Here is a 21,709-nt window from a genome sequence, read left to right on the forward strand (position 1 = left end):
CCCTAACACAGTAAAGGTGGTGAGGTTTTTTTTTGGAAAGATTTAAGTCAGTGGTGCGCGGAGATTTGGTGAATCCAGTTGAATTTCCTACGGTAGCTGGAAATTCTAGAGGAAATTTTGAGTGAATTGAAATATTGAGATATTTCAAGTCACTGTTTAGAGAAGTGACACTAATTGGGTTTTGGTAGTATTCGCGGGTTTATTCAATTTAGTGATTTAGAGATTTTTCCGAGTTTCTGTTAAGAGTTTTTGGGGAAATAGTGGCTTTCGTTGGAGTTTTCAGGGGAGTCCGTCTACGATAATTTTGGTGAGCGTATTTTAAACAATTCTAATATATAGTGTAGATGTTATTGCATGCTTATGTGGACTATATTTTCGACTTGGCACCTAGAGTATTACTGAACATTTACCATAATAATATAGCTACGAATCGGGTTCCCTTTTCATTTTATTAGATTATTATAGGTCATAGTAATTTCGTACGTTATACAGAGAGGAGCGATTAAGTGGGTCTCTTGATAACTTCTCAGAGTTGTATTTTATTTGATTTTATAGCATAGCTAGTAGAATTCAGGCAAGGCATATCTATGCCCTGAGTGAACTTACCTCAATTTTCAAAGGAATACTCCTGTCAGTTTGTTTTAGTAGTTTACCCATAGTTTGTTCATGGTTATAATTATTTATTTCTTTTTCTTTTATATAGTGTAAATAACGTTCAGTATTAGTTTTGTTCATTTAATTTTTTTCTATTGTTAATCCGATTATTCTGCCAACTTTACTCATTAATTAAAGTTGGTTTGTGAAAACTTTGCTAATATTATTTCATTTCCTCAAACCCCTAAAAGACCACGCATTTAAGCCGTGGCCGAATCCAGTCTCTGAGGATATAATTGGTGGCATAACCAAGCCATTTCTCCACGAAGATTAGAAGGTAGGAAAAAGTCAACTTTTGATCAAGTTGCCTACTAATTCTCAATCCGTGTGATCAGGACGGATTTCAAACTTTTTCTGATCTGGTGGCAGCAACTCTCACGCTACCAAACTAAATTAAGAAAATAAATACCTTTGGCTGAACGATCCCATATACAGGGGGGTGAATTTTTCTGGTGCGAGTAAATACTGAGATGATTATTATATATTCATAGTAGTACTTATATAGGGATCGCCAATTCAGACCCGACGGTCATTTATTACAATGTCACAATTACCCAACAAGAAATGGAAATCTAATTAAACTGCAGCAACATCGTACAAGATTGTTTCAAAAATCACCCTCTCTAGTAGGCTCCAAGCTCCAAAGTCAGGCAATGTCAGTCGAGTAGAGCGGTTCGTATCAGTGTAGCCCGCTGTGTGATTTCAAATTATTTAAAATAAACTCTCAACGACATTCCAAACTGTAGTAACAACTTTATTGTTCTGTCAAAACGAATAATAACATACCTAGTATCGAATTGCCGCTTACCAAAAAAGATATGGATGAAATCAAGTCACTCATCAGTGAACAGATACGCAGCATTTTCAACGAAGAATTTTGCAAGATATAGCTAACAAGCTATCCAGTAAATTCGAAGAAAAACTGGAAAAACGACTGGACATGCAGGCAAAGGAAATCCTCTAGCTAAAAAATGAGGTATGTACCTTGAAAACTAAATATTTGGAAATGGAAACACTGCTCGACAAACAAGAACAGTTCTCCAGAAATCTCAACATAAGAATTTTCGGGGTTGAAGAAGAAAAAGGCGAGGATCTATCTAAAAAGATTATTCGTATCTTGAATGAGAATCTTAATCTCAAAAATATTAAACTAACTGATATCGAGAAGATTTACGAGTTCCCCCAAAAAAACATCAACATCAGTAAATCACGATCTTCAGCTGTATTGGTACGGTTTTTCAACGATAAGACACGGACAGCTATTGTGAGGAACAGAAAATATCTCAAGAATACAGGGATAATCATAAAAGAGGACTTAACTAGGTTGAAACTTGATATTTTGGACAAAGCAGTGAAAAAGTTTGATGAGAAAAATGTTTGGTTCAGAAATGGCTCAATTTATGTTAAGTATAATGGTGCCACTGTTCGCGCCGATTCATTAAGTTTCTTAGACACTATTCAGTAGATTGTCTTTAGTTTGTTTTTTGAAGATTACATTTCGTCGCCTGAATGTAAGTATTAGGTAACTCCAAATTTTGCAATTTCTAGTTCTCCACGATTGCATATAGTCGAGAACAAGCCGAATTTATTGTAATAAATAGGTAACTTGTCAAAGTAATGTAACGACATCTAGTAGACACTGTAAAAAGTGGATAAAATAAAATACGTGCTCGTTGTCATGTCATAAATGGGTAACTGAAGACATCTATTTTTTTCAGAACGCTCAGGAGATCGTTTATAGTGCAAAAAGTAGATAACTCAAGATAGCAGCTTATTGCACCAAACAAACCTTAAAAATATTCGTTGTCTTTTCTGTTAGAAGTATGTAACTGGAGATACCTAGTTATTACAAATTTTGCAGGGCTGCATTTATGGTTTCGAAAGTATAGAACTGAAGATGCCCACTTATAGCGTGAATTGTTTAGGTTCAGTTCTTCAGTTCAGGTATTGACATTCGTAGGTTAGACCGGTAACGCGTTCCTTAGAGTAAAAATGACATCCAGAGCGTCTAAAATTCTGAGTATGGTGACCATGAACCAAGGAAAAGGTAAGCAAGTGTTAAAATTTGAAACAGTAACAATTTTTATAATGTTTTCATAAAGTTAGGTTATGGAATTATGTTGAGATACCTACTTTTTACATGTTATTTCAGATTTGAGTAATTTTGCAACTTTCGTGTATTTGATGTGAATACTTAACCGTTTTAATTTTTTTTTTAGGTCTGGGTGACAACATCATAGGGCCGGAGTCTATGAGCACTAGGTTGTACCACAATGAATTTAGGTCGGAACTAGACAATTTTTCCGAATCAGAATCGACTCACAGAGAATTTCCAGAAGTGTCTGTCGAAAACAAACAGAAGAGAGATCACCAAATGATCAGTTTGATGCCTTGCTATCCTCGAGGTCATCCTATAACTGAGGTCAAATATAATGACTTAATGTCGTTGTTTTCTATGAATCCACCGGCATTAAGCCGTGACTATTTTGATTTTCACTACAACCTGCCACATAGGAGAACGGATGAGGAAGAGGAAGATTAAGATTACTGTTTATTTTTTAGGGATTTAACCAAATTCATCTGCCCAATGGATTTAATATCAACTTTATGTTAGAAATATTTTGGTTATCTCTGATATATTGGCATAATTTCATTAAGGTTCAAAATATAATTTCCAGTGCAACAAGTGGGTAACTTTTGTTTTTTCGTAAAAAAATGAGATTGTTTTTGTTTTTATTATTTATTTGTCCCTGTTCATGTACTCTATAAGCAATAATAAAACCTACAAAAAAAATTGAGTCATTTCATTGGAATCAATTGCTTCCAGATCATTTATAAAACCAACAGAATTATGTTTTTAACAATAACTCAGAACAGTGCAAAATGAGTTACCCAGTTTTTACACTCAGGCGACGATTTGTTTTTTACTACTAATTTTACTTGATACTTTACGTTATTTTTGATTTGTGAAAATAGTAGTATGCACTCTGAGTTTATGTCAAAATGTAGGTAATCGAATATTCCACAGGGTGGTTACATGCAGCGGCTTATGTACTTGAATTTAATTGCATTAATTTTTTATTATGTAATTCTATCTGAGTATACATGACACAATTTTTTTTCTCGTTTTCTCCTTCTTACTTGCCTCTTGTTACCTCTCTCCCACTATAAATTTGCTACATTCCGATTTTCTGTCTTGGTCCTTCTGCCCTTTTATCCTAACACTTTCTCTTCAGTCCTAAATATTTTTTTCTCTCCTCATTACACGTTTATTCTACTAATAACTGTATCTGTTTAGATGAGCCTGAAATTCGCCCACTTAAATGTTCGGTCTTTTCATAGTGATTTCAATGGTTTTTCTGCTCAGGTGGAAAATTAAAATTATGATGTCCTGGGTATTTCCATAAAGATTTGGAAGCAATTCCATGGCAATCAATCTTCGAAATCGATAACATTGATGATAAAGTGCAGTTTTTCACAGAACAAATCTTACTTCTATTCGAAGCACATGCACCTGTTAGAAAAGTACGACAAAGGAAAAATTATAAATACTCTCCCTGGAGAACTGATAATATAAAATATATGCAACAACTAAGAGATAAGGCATTAAAAAAATTCAAATTCACTAAACAAACCCATCACTGGGACTACTACAAACAATTGAGGAAGTATATTACTTGCGCAATAAAATCTGAAAAAAAGGCATTTTTGAAATTTAAATGTACAAATTGTTCGTCAAAGGAAAAATGGAGTGAACTTAAGAAACTAAACATCTGCAAAAACAAAAATAGGGAAATACCAAAGCATCTCAGCGACGTTAACCAACTGAATAATCATTTTACGAATATTTCGAAAAACATGAATCATAATGAAAATTTAATTGATTTCTATTCTGAAAACTTAAATAATGGCATCAATGGCATCAATGGCTACTTCTCGTTCGAATATATTAGCGAAACAACGGTTTCGAATGTGATTTACAATATCAGCTCTGAAGCTTTTGGTACTGATCGTGTCAATATCACATTTTTACACTTTTGCTGCCCTACTATAATTCCATATATAACACATATAATAAATGAATGTATTTTTAAGTCTTATTTTCCCTCTGCCTGAAAAATGGCCAACATAGTTGCCTTACCGAAGGTGACCCAACCAAAAGACTTCAATCACCTCAGATCAATCAGTATTCTTCCTACTCTGTCCAAAGTTCTAGAAAAAGTTATAGAAATACAAATACGAATCTTTGTTGAACAGTCTAAACAGTCTACCTCGAAAGCAATCGGGGTTCAAACCTGGTTACAGTTGTGTGAGTGCACTTGCAAATATAACGGATGACATTATCAAAGGTATTGATGAAAATAAAGCAACTGTACTCATCCTACTTGACTTTTCGAAAGCATTTGATTTGATAAACCACAGAATTCTCCTATCTAAACTTCACTACTTAAAGTTTCGCCAAAATGCTTGCAAACTTATTACTTCATATTTATCAAATAGACTTCAACGTGTTACTCTGAATGATAAAACTTCTAATTTTGCTCATGTATCATGCGGTGTTCCTCAGGGTAGTATTTTGGGTCCACTTCTGTTCACCTTATTTACTGCAACATTTCATGAGGCTTTGCAGCACTGTAACTACCACATGTACGCTGATGATACACAGATATATAAAACCTTTGAACCAGATAATGTCATGCAAACTAACAGATGAATAAATATTGACGTACAATCTTTAAAAGACATATGCGATAAACATCTACTCATAATAAATCCTCAAAAGTCATGTGCTATTTTGTTCTGTAATGACAATGTCAGAAATGATAATCTCAATAATATTATACTGAGGATGGGAAATGACACAATACTTTTTAGTGAGAAAGCAAAGAACTTGGGTTTGATACTAGATCAAAAATTGAGATTCAAAGAACAGGTTAATATTATGTTGAAAAGAAGTTACACTAGCTTGAAGATGATTTACCCACATAGACACTATTTAAGCCAAAATGTAAAAAAAATGATGTGTGATTCATTAATGCTTTCCCAATTTAACTATTGTGATATTGTATATGGGCCATGTTTAGATGGCATGGATAGTCAGCGTATCCAGAAAATCCAGAACTGCTGTTTGAGACTTATTTTTGGCATAAAAAGCAGGCAGAGGATTTCCCATAAAATTAGAGAAATTGAATGGCCCAATATGTCCAACAGGCGTAAATTACATATTCTTTGCTACTTCTACAAACTTTTGAAATACAAACAACCCATCTATCTCCATGATAAAGTCATATATAGAAAAGTCATACATGATAGAAATACTCGCCAAATTTTTTTTATCACCATTCCTCGCCATAGAAAGGAAATTTTCAAACGTAGTTTTTCATATAATATTGCTAGTTACATGAATACATACAAGATAACCGACTACAGTAGGTCGTGTTTCTCTTTGAAAAAAGCCATGACTGTATGTTTGCGTGAACTGCAAAAATTAAATATAATTGAAAATATCTCCTAACTCAGAGCAATAAACTAAAATTCTCACAGCGTCGTCATGCAACCTGGCGGTTTCATGACCTAAAGGAATCACTGCCCTCACAAGTGAAAATAAATTATAAAAAGGGTTCCTATCTTTCCTATCTTTTATCTCTCTCTTTTATCTTTTTTTTCTCTTGCTTTTTTCTAGTCTTCTTCTTCTTGTTTACTGGTACTAGTCAGTAGGTATATTTTAGTTTTAAGTTAAGTTTGTAGTAAGGGTCTGAGTGGAAAACCAGTTTCTCTCTTCCTGGTGTTGAGAGAAAACTGAACTCTCACCTTTTATTTACCTAGTTTTTTTTATTGAAACTTAATATTGGTTGTGAATATTTTGGTAAATAATAAACGTATTATTATTATTATTATTATTATTATTTTTTAATTCAATGGTCTCCCTTCAAACATGAAGGGTATCTCATTAATGTCTACTTTCAAACGAAAAGTTAAAGAAGACCTTTTAGAGGGATGTTTTTATTCTATCAATGAGTATTTTGAGTTTACTTCCAAATAATTTTGATCAATGTACTGTAATCTCTTATGTTATTTATTAACTCCTTATTATAGATCTACATGTTTTTTTCCTTGACGTTTCCTAAATCATTGTTGAATGATCATTTCAAAGGAATAAAAACATTATTATTATTATTATTATTATTATTATGCCCCTAGAGGACGCCACTAACTAGCTACAAACGAGCGACAAACAGCGTCAAAACAGGCGGCCGACGTTTTTTGTCATATTGCGTTGGAGATAGTATCTATAGGCGTCGAACTGGGGGTATTAATATAATTTTACAATAATATATTATCTATGATAATTGAAATATCGTGAAAACTAATTTTGTTTGAATAATTTATTTTGACAAGGACAATGTATATTTGAGATAGTTTTTTAATTAAGATTGTTACCTTCTACAGATCTAAAAAATAATCAGCATATTGAATTTCAAAATAAATACAAATGTAGAAAATGAATTAGGTTTTTGAAAAAAAATCTAATTTGTCAGTAACATGAATTTATAAAATTTTGCATATAAAAATAATTATGTACTTATCATCTGATCACGTTTTTAAAGACTATCCATTTTCTTTATCCAGCCTATTCAAATCAAAACATTATAATTTGTAGTATAATTCGTTTTTTGATGTATATCAATTTGATATTATCATTATTGGCACTGATAATATCAAATTGATTGCAGTATATCACCTTGAACCTTGAACACTGGAATACCTCTTTCCCTAAATTGTATGGAAGTATCAAATTGATTCTTCGTATACTTTTTTTCAGTCTCTCGGCAAATGTACCAGATGTCAGATGATCTGCATAGACCAAGAAACAGGGTGTATATCTAAAGAACCATTACTCACCTTATCAAGAGAGTTCAAAGGAAAAATTAATTTTGGAATATATGTCAACCAAGTTAATGCAGAACGAGAATCCGATGTTGAAATGAAAAGTATAATTGTAGCTAATCACGCAAATGAAAGATTATAGTGTAAAACATAAGATTGTTTTCTTCGATCCTTTGTAATTTATAAGCTTGATATGTTATATACCCAGCGTGGTATTAGGCAAGGAAGTAAATGTTTTCCGGCAGACGTTCACCAGACCCTATTGCGTAGGTATCTTGGGAGAGATTAATATTTATAGTAAAACCAATAATGATTGAGAGTAAAGCGCGTTATCATATCTAAATTTTACGTTACCAGTTTATAGCAGAATCAAAATATAGTAAGCAGTAGAGTTGTAGGTTGTGGCAAATTATAGATAATACACAATACTAGTACGATTAAAAGGTATTATTTATGACAAAAGTCAGTAATGATCTTGTAATGAGTAATACTTATACATTTCCTGATTACTTATCAGTTAAAATTCATTATTTTCTGTATAGTGTTAGATATTTATTACAGCGTGAATTGTACGTTTTTCAGTTAAGTTAGTCAGCAATCGACGTGTTGTGATAACAATTGGTGAAAATAATAGTGCTAATAAGTGTTTAAGCGTTACATAATTATATTTCTACACCGTTCTCAAACTACTCAAAAAATGGATGACATGGTCGGGCCTTCCACGTCGAAAAAGGTGAAACGGTCGGAGTCTCGGTCAGTAAGAGAAAAACAAATTGTACTGCGAGTATTTCACTGTCTTGAAAGAGATCATCAGCCACCAAAAGATGACTTTGTGCATATGTGCTGTAATTCTACGTGTGTACCTCCGAATAACCAACCGGGCATTTCTACATCATTATGTTCCACAATTACAAAAGATAAATTAGTTGATATGTGCTCTGATTATACCGGTGTACCAAAATCATCGATTTACAAAATACTAAGAGAAGCAGAAATTCATGGGGACGTACAAACGCCAAAAACTAGTAGCGGACGAAAAAAAATCACAGTTGATGAAGAAACCAAAACCAGTATACGCAGAACTATTCACAGTTTCTTTTTCAGAAATGAGCTGCCCACACTACAAACAGTTCTGGAGGCACTTAGCGATCATGAATTGGTCCCAAAAATGGGTAAAGAAACTTTTAGGAAACTTGTACACGAAATGAAATTTACGTACGGAAAAGTTGACAGGAAAAGCATTCTCATTGAACGTCAAGAAATAATAGCATGGAGAAGAAACTATCTAAGAGAAATTGACGAATTTCGGAAGCTCAAAAAAAATTGTACTTCATGGACGAGATATGGGTTAACCAAGGACATACGGTCAAAAAAGTATGGCAGGATGGTAATATAACAAGTGCACGACAAGCCTTTATTGAAGGTTTGTCAGTTGGGTTAAAACAGCCATCTGGAAAAGGTAGTCGTCTGATAGTTACGCATATAGGAAGCGACAGTGGATTTTTACCAAATGGTGAATTAATATTTAAATCTAAGAAAACAGGCGACTATCACGAAGAGATGTTTGAAAAATGGTTTGAAGGCATCATTCAACTTGTGGAACCTGGGTCTGTCATCGTCATGGACAATGCCCCATACCATAGTCGACATTTAGAACCATTACCGAAACAATCATGGAAAAAAGCAGCAATTCAAGAATCGTTAACTAATAAGAACATCCAATATAACAAAGATAATTTAAAGGCAGAACTACTTCAGCTAACAAAATTACACACAGACAAATATAAAAAATTCGCAGTGGATGAAATGGCGTTAAGTCGTGGAATTACAGTTTTAAGGTTACCACCATACCACTGCGAATTAAACCCAATAGAATTAATCTGGGCGCAAGTAAAAGGATATGTGGCACGAGAAAACAGAACATTTGAATTAGTGGACGTGCAACATCACCTACAAGAAGCTATTCGAACTGTTTCTGCAGAAGACTGGAAGAAATGCATGCAGCAGTTTTAAAAGAGGAGCAAAAAATGTGGGACGTAGACAACCGTATTGATCACAATATTGAACCAATCATAATTCACTTTGATGATAGCGGTAGCAATAGTGACGAATCTGAGGTTGAAGATTAGACGAAAATTTGTACATTTACATTTATATTATATTCTATTATCAAAAATTTGTAATTTGTATTTTCTAGTATCCCTGACGATGAGTTTAAGTTACTCGAAAGCTTGAGAATAGTTATAAAGAGTTCACTTATCAATTGCTGCAACCCAATAGTGAAAAAAAGTTATATATATATATATATATATATATATATATATATATATATATATATATATATATATATATATATTGTGTTTTTTATTAATATTGTTAATTTATTTGGTACCTACTATAATTACCACGATTATTACTCCCGTTTTCATAAGGCCCACCTAATGACTACAACGATTAGGTAAATTACGATATTGCAAAGTTTTAATGAAATAAATAAAAAATGTGTATGAATATTTTAACTAATTGAACTAAGAATTTTTCTTTGATTCTCAACCCTCTCAAAAATTAATAAGCACGCCCCCGATTTGCTGTCAACTGGACTTACTTCTACTCTCAATCATTATTGGTTTTAGTATAGAAATATTCATTTTCTTACACGTATGTATCTCTCCTCGATAGTTTCCATTTCCGACTTCGTAATTTAGTTTGGAGTACTTAACAGTAACCACTAGCACTGTTGGAATGAAACGTAACACTTTATATTTCGTGAAAGATTCATTCGTATAAAGAGCTTTGAGAAGAATCTAGTCAACATGTTTTTCAAGACAAACTAAAAACCACCGTGAAAAGTGACAAACGAAATTATAAAGAAAGCTACTGCTGTTGCGGAGAAAGTCGGACTAGAGAAGGACATTACATCAATGCCGCATATTACGGGGAAACAACGTGATAGAAGCAATCATTCAGCAGAAAGCCCTTCAGAATATACTGGAAGAGGTCTTTATTAATAACATACTTGGATTCAATTATCACCTCCCTTGAAGTACGTTTTGCTGAGGATTTATTATTAGTACGATAAATGCGATTGGTTAACCAACTCCATTAAACGAGAAAAACTTTTTTGATAGCCCTATATGTTTTATTTTCCGTACAAATCGAATACCAAACGTGGTCTAAAATAGAAAGACATTTTAAATTTAAGGAGCATATATTTTCGTCTTGTAAATTAAAATTGTTTAACAAACAAAATATAGCAACAGCTTTAGATACAGCTCAAAAAGAGGCCATAATTTCTTTCAATAATCAGGTTAGGAAAAATCGGTCGAATTTTAAAAGACTTATCGATATTACGATTTATTTGTTGGGTTCCCAAGAATTAGCTTTTCGCGGACACGATGAAACCGAAGATTCGATTATTCGCGGCAATTACAAGGAACTTTAATGTTATGGGGCAAATATGATTCACAATTTAGCACTTTTTTAAACGGTAGCGTTTTTTTCGGGCACCTCAAAACCATCCAAAATGAGCTTATGGACAGTGTGGCATATATTATTAAGGAAAATATAAGCAAGGAGATTGAAACTGTTTTTTTAGGGAAATTGATGAAACAACCGATATTACCTGTATATCACAACTTTCATGTCATGTCAAAGATGGTAATGTGGTAGAACGTTTTATGGATTTTCATGAGCTTTCATCTGAGCGCACAGCTGACGATTTGTTTAATTTTTTAATTTGTACGTGTGACACCTATAATTTTAGGCAAAAGTTAATTGCGCAAACCTATGATGGGGCTGCGGTCATGGCCGGCCATTTAAATGGTTTACAAACTGAAATAAAGTTCATAGCTCCTCATGCACTTTTTACACATTGTCATACCCATGCCCTAAATCAGGGGTCTCCAAACTACGGTCCGCGGGCCAAATCCGGCCCTCCAGTGTCATCAATCCGGCCCGCGACAGCCAATGATTACTATCATCAATTTGGCCCACGACTGCCAATGATTACCTAATTGTTGTTACTATTGCTGTGAAAAGTTGAAAAAGAAAACACAGAATGATTATTACTCGGTTTTATTTACTTGCAAGGTAAAACTTAACGACAGAAATGATGACAAAGAAAACTTAACTTAAGTATCTAAGTTTAAGCATATTAATAACTAAAATAATTGAAAAGAATCACAGTAAACAAAAACAATAATGAGATTTATGTAATTGTGATTTTCCACCGAAATTACTTTGTAGTTGTGGATCAATTTTACTTGTACCAATTATCAAAAGAGATTTAAGATGCTCATCGGTTAATTGAGATCTGTACACATTCTTTGTGTACTTGATCTTGGAAAACGTTTTCTCACACAAGTAAGTAGTACCAAAAACAGAAAACAACCCACGAGCAAATTTATGCAAATTATCAAATTGTTCCAGTGGAAGACTCATATAAAATTCCAACAATGTTGGATATTGATATTTGTTCTTAGGCATATCACTGCACCGTAAATAAATAATTTCCATTTGTATTTCCGGAGCCAGGGTTTCGATGTCAGAATCAAAATGATTTTGAAAAAGCTCAATTTCATTCGCAATGACATCAAAATCTGAAAAACGAGTATCAAAATTTATCTTCAAAGCACTCAAAGTTTCTATTGGAAAATTGACGGAAAATTCAGTCTCTGTAGTGTGGCTGAATATTTCACATGTTTCAAAATGTGTGAAACATTTTTTACGTAATTGCGATTGAAATAGTATTATCTTCTGCCTGAAGGATTTGATATTGGTGTATAAATCAGGGAGAGGCTGATTTTCTCCTTGCAATCTCAAATTCAGTACGTTCATATGATTTGTCAAATCGACATAGAAGGCTAACTTCCAGATCCATTCACTATTTTCTAAATCGGCAAAAGGGCACTGCTTCTCATTTAAAAAAAATTCGATCTCTGCTCAAAGTTCAAAAAAGCGCTTAAGGACTTTTCCGCAACTAAGCCAGCGTACGGCAGTATGATATGGTAAATCATTTTCTCCAATCTGTTGAATAAACTTGCGGAATTGTCGGTGATTCAGCCCAGTGGATCTAATGAGGTAAACAACTGATATGACTGGTTTTAGAATTTCACACATATCCAAACATTTTCCGCACAAGGACTGTTGATGAATGATACAATGTAAGACTAATGGTTTTGAACCACCATCATTTTCTACAGCCTTTGACACAAGTGCAACCTCTCCTTTATTTTTACCATACATATTTTTGCCTGCATCAGTTGTTATAGATTTCTTTTTATTAATGGCATTTTCAACTCCCTTAAAAATATCTGCCCCAGTTGTCGTGCCGTGAATACTATCAATATCAAGAAGTTCTTCATACACTTTATAACTTTTATCTACTCCGCGAATAAAAATCAACACCTGAGCAGTATCTGACACATCCGTTGACTCATCCAATCTGTTTAAAATCTGTTTTTCCGTTAACCAGCTGTCGCACCCCTACGAACGACAACCCTCAGAAGTCGAAACTTGTGCGAGCTAAGGATTAACGAGGTCTTACCTTTTAACGTGTGATTCCTAACACAATGCTAGAGAAAACCACTCATGATGCCCATTTTTGTCAGACAGTTGAGATGATATATTTTCTGCGATGTCTTGCACCCTCCGAGCCACGGTGTTTATTGACAACCTGACACTTTTAAATAAATTTACCTTTTCGGGGCATATTTCTTCGGCTACTGCAATCAAGCATTCTTTTATCATTTCTCCATCGGTGAATGGTTTGCCACGTTTTCCGATTTTAAGAGCCACACGAAAGCTGGCGCGAGTTGCAGATTCTTGTTCAGTATACGCTTTGGTAAACAAAGATTTTTCAAGTTTGTTTGGAATTGTGGCCAACTTTTGCTGCTACGCATCGGAATTCTACATCTAGAGGAGTAATTTCAGTGCATTCAAACAAAGACAAATTGATTGATGTCTTTGATTTTATCCTAAACAGTGACGATTTTAAAACCGACGACCAAAGTCTTAGGGAGGCGAGAGGTTTCGAATATATTTTAAATGATCACAAGTTTTGTTTCTTGTTAGAAATATTTAAATTATTATTTGAACATACCCATGTTGTTTTTTCTATTCTTCAAAATAAATCAACAGATATTAATTACTCAAAACAACGGTTAAACTTTATCAGAAATTTCGATGAATTTTAGAAATAACAATACATTTTTTAATAATATTTTCGAATCAATTGATTCAACTCTCGAACTGCTCGCGCCGAAAAAAAGAAAAACCAATTCAGATACTTACCCGATTTGAAACAAAATTATAAACAAATTTATAATGAAATATTGGACACCTTTTTGATGCAAATCAAAGTTAGATTTGAAGATTTACTTAAATTAAACTACTTTGATTTGTTGTTGTTTGAAAAATTTTCGTCCTAACCTTACCTAACCTAACCAGACAGAACCTTACCTAACCTTTCTACCCAACTAACTAATAACTATAACTAACTTAATCTAACCAAACCGAACCTTACATAACCTTTCTACCCAATCTAACTAACTAACAACTATAACTGACCTAACCTAACCAGACCGAACCTTACCTAACCTTTCAACCCAATCTAACCTTAAAATACCCTTAATACTTACATTTTGGTATGAAATGAATAATTATAGTTTATCACAATATTAATGAAAATTCGTTTTATTTATAGTATTTCACTTTTAAATCAATAGCAACACGTCTATATAGTCTTAATAAGGGTTCAGCTAAATATTTATATAGTGTGTCCAATACTAGACTTAACCCTTCAGGTTTACATAAGGACCTCAATGGAATTACTGAGGAACCTAAACTAATATCTTAACGAATATTGATGACAAATTGAAAGACCGGGGAAAAGTGCAAGAGTCCCGGCTGAGATATTTTATCATTAACAACTCTAAGATTATAGACAATTTCGTTGGTCAATTAAAATCCCCTATGAAGTACTTCGTTCTTTTCTGGGAGTTGTCACTTCCTATACCACAAAGAACTGACCAATTGAGTTTATCACAATGCTTGGATTTCTTCACAAGAAAGAAAACTCTGGATGGAGATGAAAAGCCAACTTGTTTGAGGTGCAAGGGAAGAAGAAAATGCACAAAGTCCCTATCAATCCATAAGTTTCTCCGTATTTAAAAATATTCTATCCAACGAAATTTCACCAAAATCACTTGCGAGTGAGGAGGCAAACAAAAATTATCATTTGTCAATGACAAGATGTCATTATACGCAGTGTTGCTGATTTGATATTTGTGTATTAATTTAAGTACATTTTGAACCTTGGAAATACTTTTAGTATGCCTTTGATGTTTGAATACGTTTTCACGATGTTGTTCATCAGACTAGTCCAACTGGCCATATAAAATTGTAATTTAATACACATGACAATAATGTCAATTATGGCCATCAATATTATCCACCTCTTGTCACTCAATTAATCAAGATTTAAAATTAACAAAAAATGTAACTATATCAATTATTCGCGGATTCGCTATATTAGTCCTTTTTTATTCTACCTAGTTGGTACTTTTTTTGTTGACTGTCTAGTACTTTTTTCAGAGGATTATGGCAACGCAGATTGGGCAATAGGTGCTTTGACTTTGAGATTTGAGAATCATATTTCAGTTTTTGAATTCGAAAAATAAATCCAAAATTCAAAATAATAATTCGATAATGCTTCAGTGCTATAATCGAGGATGTGGACAAAAATTCGATTCGGAAAACAATAAGGAAGGTAATTGAGGTTATAACCATTCTATAAAATCATGCATCTTTATTGAAATAATTTGAAAATCTGTAATTGTGTTTGTTATTCATATAATAACATATATCTATTATGGAAATGTTCTCAGATTCTTGTAGGCATCATCCTGGTGAGCCGGTTTTCCATGATGCATATAAAGGTTGGAGTTGTTGCAAGAAAAAATGCATAGACTTCACAGAGTTTTTAAATATCAAGGGCTGTACATTATCCAAACATTCTAATGTTAAACCACCAGAACCAGAAAAACCTGTTGTGAAAGATATACCTGATGAAGAAGTTGTTGAAATAAAACCTATTATAGCTTCATGTCTCAAAAGGCCTCCACTGAGCAGCGAACTGGTGAGTTGCCCCTAAATCATTTTTATCATTAGAGCTATAATTTTCAATCATGCGGTATAGGTATATTTTTTCAATGATGGTGCATTATTTGTAATAGATACCTCTTGTCAGAATATCTAACAAGTTGATAAAATTTCAACTAAATTTCCCTGTTATTCTTTTTTGATATTCGAATCTACTATCAGGTAGATTGTATATACTCTACTTCTTTATCTCATAGTAATATACTGCAATTGTAGGCTATCATATTAGTTTTCCACTTGATACTTTGCTGACTATGTTACAGAAAATAAACTGAAGGTTCACCTTAATTATTCCATCTCCCTTTTATTTAAAACTGAAACTTATTTCCTTGACCTCTTTTTCATTCCTCTGTAAAAAAATGTGTGTGTGTTTATTTTGTCTGTGCTTAGTGTGTGCCTTTTTGCTTTTGAAATGATTCACCACTTATTTGTTTCAAGTTCAGATGAAGTGGTATTCAAAAATCTGTGTTTCTCCTTTGTGGGATATACTTTTTGGCCAAGTTAAAGGCTTGTAGATTTTTTTCTTGAGATGGAAGTCATACCAAACAAAACATTTTCTTTGTGATTCGTTAGTTGGCAGTTCTTTTATAACAGTATGTATACAGTGCTAGTCAAAAGTCCCCTCCCCCCCTCGTATCTTTGGAACGGGTATACTTATAATAATGAAATTTGGAGGGTGGAAATAAACGGATGTAGGCTTCTTAACTGGTCATAACAGGTGACGCAATAGTCATAAATGACGTCAAAAGGCCACTGTGACCAAAAATTTTAAATAGGACCCTATGGCAAGTGACAGCTCGTTTGAAAGGTATTGAAAATACCTATTCAGTCATACCAATTTTGTTTGGGTTTCGGCTGATTTTGATTGATAAATTGAAGAAATATGAAAATTATTGTTTCGCATTTAATTAATAAAGATTTTAAAGTACGCCTCTGGTTCATTGTCAAAAAGGTTGACGTGTTTGAATTATCTACTTGTCAAAAGTGTTTATACCTTGAAAATTTACCTAAGCTATTGTTTAACGAGACGTTTAAGTGTTTACATAGGCAAAATGGTACGTACTGTAGCCGACAAAGTAGCAGCTATCTTAATAATTGGTGAATGTAGAAACAATTTCCATGCAGCGAAACGACTGTTTAATGAGAGGTACCCCGATCGCCCTATATCGAGGGTTTATTTGAGGGAGCTTCTTCGGAAGTTTGAAGCATCAGGTAGTGTTCAAGATGCCAAACGATCTGGTCGACCAACAATTAGTGATGACAAAAAAATTGACATACTTGGAGAAATGGTAGTGAACCCTACTTCTTCCACAGCCCAAGTTGCGTCTATCTGTGAAGTCAGTCAAAGGACAGTACATAGGGTGTTGGCTAAAAACAAATTTCATCCATACAAATTAAAAATGGTGCACCAATTTTCAGATGATAACCCCGACCGAAGACTAGAATTCTGTGAAACTATGTCCGATAAAATGAACCAACAACCAGGCTACATACAGACAATTTGTTTTAGTGACGAAAGTACTTTCTTTCTCAATGGAAATGTTAACACTCAAAATGTGAGGTATTGGAGTGACACAAATCCTCACATCTTTCGTGAAAAACATACTCAATTTCCAGAAAAAGTAAATGTTTGGGCAGGTATTTTGGGAAACCACATAGTTGGGCCTCTTTTTCTCAATGCTAACTTAACCGGTGAATTGTATCTGGAGATGTTACAAACTGATATTGCGGCGTTAATTCTTGAAATTCTAGAAGATAATCCAGATGAATTCGACAACTTGGAAATAACGTTTCAACAAGATGGTGCTCCTGCACACTATTACGGTGCAGTAAGACGTTACCTAGATGAAGAATATCGTGGTAGATGGATTGGACGACGAGGTTCGATCGAATGGCCAGCTCGGTCACCGGACCTTACACCATTAGATTTTTTTCTATGGGGGTACTTGAAATCTAAGGTTTACGCTACAGCACCTGACAGTATTGCCATTCTGAAACAACAAATTGTTGAAGAATGTAGGGCAATTTCCGCTGACACACTGGGACGAGTACGACAAGAGTTTAGCAATAGGATGCATTACTGCCAGGAAGTAGATGAAGCACATTTTGAACACTTATTATAAGAACTGGTTCTTAAATCTTTATTAATTAAATGCGAAACTATAATTTTCGTATTTCTTCAATTTATCAATCAAAATCAGCCGAAACCCAAACAAAATTGGTATGACTGAATAGGTATTTTCAATACCTTTCAAACGAGCTGTCACTTGCCATAGGGTCCCATTTAAAATTTTTGGTCACAGTGGCCTTGTGACGTCATTTATGACTATTGCGTCACCTGTTATGACCAGTTAAGAAGCCTACATCCGTTTATTTCCACCCTCCAAATTTCATTATTAGAAGTATACCCGTTCAAAAGATACGAGGGGGGGAGGGGACTTTTGACTAGCACTGTATATATATATATGTATATATAGTATGTATATACATATACAGTATGTATATACTGTTATAAAAGAACTGCAGTAACGTTACAAATAAAAGTGGTAAAAAATAGAAAGTTTCATTTCTCTTCTTCATTTTAATACGAAAGCTTATCCTGTTTTATGACACTGTTATATACACTTCGGTATCTATTGCAATAATTTTGTAGATGTTCCTCTTTATGAAATTTTTTAATGTAGTTCAATGAGCGCATATTTTTGGCTGATATTTTAATGCCCTTCGTTATCCAAGGTTTCCTTACCTTTTTCGGATTATGGTGATAGGGAAAGCGGTTTCAAAAATATTACTAAGTGTATTCAAATATGTGTTTATATGTGTGATTCTGTTCCAGATGGTCTGATCACAGGCCTTTTGAAATGTGTAATAGTTGTTTCTAGAAAATATACGCCCAAGTATATTATGTTTTTTAGAAATGCCTTTACCAGGGAAGCTGAGTGTACTGAGAACGACTTCATGGTCTGAGAGATTTGCTAGCAAAGCTGAGCTCATCCAAATTAGAACAGATGTAGTCTATTATAGTAGATGTACTCTGACAAATATGTGTTGCGGATTGCACGTACATGGTTAAGTTGAGGAGTCTAATAATTGTTCCAGAAGCTGACAGGAACGATTTGATTTATCTTCAAAATTCATTTTCAAATCACCTGCAAGGACAATATTTGAATTTGTTGGAAGATGTGTCAGCAGTATTTCAAGCTTGTCGAAAAATATGGTCAATTCTTCAGAGGGAGTTTTCTTGTTTTCATTTATTTATTTATTTATAAACAGGTTACCCCAATACAGTTAAGAAATAACATATATGTTGCGACGTTTAACTTATGCACTATATCACAAAAATATAAATAATATCTGAAATATATAAATATAAAATAATAATAAAATTTCAATTTTACAAAATTGTCACTAATCATAAAATCATAAATAGAAATCAATTGAACAACAATCTAGCTATTTGTTTTTTAAAAATTTTTTGATTTTCGCAGAAGAAATCAACACTATGACAATATGTATTTCCCAATCTTAACATATTTGAGATGGGTGTATAAAAACCATAATAAGTTGAGTGATGTGGTACAACAAATAAGTTTTTTGTCTATTTGGAACATTGAATGGTATAATAGAGAGAACTTCCGGACAATCGATTATGCCAGAGATTATTTTGAAGAGATAAACCAACGATATCATAATCCTGCGATCACTTAGACTAGGCAGACTCATCAATCAATCAATCAATTTTATTGGTAATAATACACATCGTGCTTTTACAAGTCAAGAATACAATTCAAGAATACAATTTACAAGAATACATACAATTATAAAATTACAGTTTGAAAAATAAAATGAGTAAAATAACATTTTTTTTCTCCATTGAGTCGAATACAATTTAAACAATCATATTAGGTCATCAAAGTTATTATCCAAGAATTCCTGAATTGAATAAAAGGCTGTCTTCACCAAATAATCTTTGATTTTTTTGAAAAATAATCTCTCCTCAAAGAGTCTTATGGTCACTGGCAAGCAATTAAAGAAATGTGTTCCTTTTCTGGTTCTATGCAGTCTGTGATATTCAGGAATAAAGTCCTGGTTACGCCGTGTTTCATAATTATAGAGTTGGCTGTGTTAAATATTTTTGTTTATTATTATAGACATATTTAATGCAGTTTAGTATATATGCACAAGGAAATGTTAGTGTTTTAAGCTCAGCAAAACAATGTCTGCAGCACTGGAGATATTTGAGATTCATAATAATACATATGCATCTCCTCTGTAGCCTAAAAATTTTTTCCGAATGGGAAGATTGATCCCAACTCAGCACAATATATGTCATGTTTGAATAAAAGTAACCATAATAAGCTGACATTATAGTTTCTCTAGATACAGTTTTAACAAGTGATCTTATCATATATATAATTTTTGAGAGCTTAGACGATAGTTGAATAATGTTTTTTTCCCATATTAGACCTCTATCAATAATTATTCCAAGAAGAGTAACCTCTTCATTTCTTGGCAGATCTGAATACAGAGGTCTGAGGGTAAAATTGATATTTTGGGTCTTGTTTTGGTTAAGAGAAAGTTTGTTCGCTAAGAACCATTCTTTTATCTGATTCTGTCCCTCAGCCACAATTTCTTGAATTGGTTCTGACGGGTGATATACTTGCAGATGAGTGGTGTCATCCGCAAATAGTATGAGTTTTGAGCCAGCCACATTGACTTTCAAGTCATTTATATAGATCAAGAAGAGTAGAGGCCCCAAAACTGAGCCCTGTGGGACTCCATGATGCAATTGCATACTATCTGAAGAGACACCATCATATATAACATACTGAGAACATTCTGTTGGGTAGGACCTGAGAAAGGCTATACTATCAGAATGAAAGTTGTAAAACTTTAGTTTTTTAATCAATATATCAGTTGAGACACAATCAAAAGCCTTTGTCAGGTCAAATAGAGAAGCATATGTGTCAATCAAGTCTTTGCTCCCAGCTGTTCAATACAATATCTGACAACTCATCAATGGCAGCCACAGTAGATCTATTGGACTTAAACCCATATTGATCATCCACAAACAAACTATTAACCTCAAAATAGTTTATAATTTGATCCCTCATTAGCGACTCTAGTAGCTTTGAAAATATTGGTAGAAGTAAATAGGTCTATAGTTATTACTGTCATGAATTGAACCTTTTTTTTATAAACAGGAATCACTTTTGCAATTTTTAAGGAGGAATCTTTACATTCTTGTTTTTTATCTAACATATTATCTTCTAATTGGTAATCAAATCGAATTGCTGATTGTGATCTACTATACACCATTGAGAAACATTTCTTATTATTAAGATAAAGACAATTTGCATAACACCATTCTGCTATATTATTGAGATCTATTTGGAGAAGATTAGAATCATACATATTTTCCACTACTCTGTAGATCTTCAGATCATCAGCGAATAGGAGAAAATCAGAATACTGAATTTTAGACTTAATGTCAAAGGCAAAATAGCAAGGGACCACAATGGGATCCCTGAGGTACTCCTGATTTTACTGCATAAGGTTCAGAGATTATAGCATTCAACCTCACTGATTGAAAACGACCTATCAAATAACTGCTTATGCAATCCAACATCCTACCACCTAACCCAAAAGCATATAGTTTTTTAATCAATAAATCATGAGAGACCCGATCGAAGGCTTTAGAAAAGTTTGTATAGAAGTATAGATAACATCAACCTGTGCTGATCTCTCAAGTGTTGTTATGTAGTGCTGGTAATAAATTAGGTTGGATACTGTAGATCTACCATTTGTGAACTCATGCTGCTCTGGTATAATTAATGATCTACAAATATTAGTTGATTCAGAGACCACGCAAAATCGGGAATATCCAGTAGAGAGGAAATTATAGCAATCTAATAAGAAAAGGAGGATTTAAATATTTCTTTATTATGCATTGTTATATCAATAAGATTTTTTCTCCTCAAGTTGAGATTATGAACATATGTCCTGT

General features: G+C 33.4%; 3 protein-coding genes across 5 annotated transcripts in view; all 3 read left to right on the forward strand.

Annotated features, from left to right (window-relative positions):
* The window catches only part of mal (molybdenum cofactor sulfurase), an 83,300-nt gene extending 75,604 nt beyond the window's left edge, over positions 1–7,696 (forward strand). For both annotated transcript variants that reach the window (XM_074179381.1, XM_074179384.1), the window contains one exon: positions 7,478–7,696. In XM_074179381.1, coding sequence (XP_074035482.1) covers positions 7,478–7,684 — 207 coding nt within the window. In that variant the 3' untranslated portion in view covers positions 7,685–7,696. The remainder of the gene's footprint in view (positions 1–7,477) is intronic.
* On the forward strand, positions 1,197–4,569 carry LOC141484370 (uncharacterized). Its single transcript, XM_074179420.1, has 2 exons — positions 1,197–2,701; positions 2,874–4,569. Exons 1-2 carry the CDS (start codon positions 2,647–2,649, stop codon positions 3,194–3,196), a joined length of 378 nt encoding a protein of 125 aa, XP_074035521.1. The 5' UTR covers positions 1,197–2,646; the 3' UTR covers positions 3,197–4,569.
* A 7,303-nt stretch (positions 7,697–14,999) lies between the features above and the next one.
* Positions 15,000–21,709, forward strand: part of mora (cysteine and histidine rich domain containing protein) — a 33,715-nt gene continuing 27,005 nt past the window's right edge. For both annotated transcript variants that reach the window (XM_074179438.1, XM_074179443.1), the window contains exons 1-2: positions 15,000–15,310; positions 15,429–15,679. In XM_074179438.1, the coding sequence (XP_074035539.1) occupies positions 15,250–15,310; positions 15,429–15,679 (312 nt within the window). In that variant the 5' untranslated portion in view covers positions 15,000–15,249. The remainder of the gene's footprint in view (positions 15,311–15,428; positions 15,680–21,709) is intronic.

The sequence above is a fragment of the Leptinotarsa decemlineata genome, unplaced genomic scaffold, assembly GCF_025532065.1.
Source record: "Leptinotarsa decemlineata unplaced genomic scaffold, Ldec_3_MD MMD2_P_RNA_scaffold_14, whole genome shotgun sequence".
Classification (NCBI taxonomy): domain Eukaryota; kingdom Metazoa; phylum Arthropoda; class Insecta; order Coleoptera; family Chrysomelidae; genus Leptinotarsa; species Leptinotarsa decemlineata.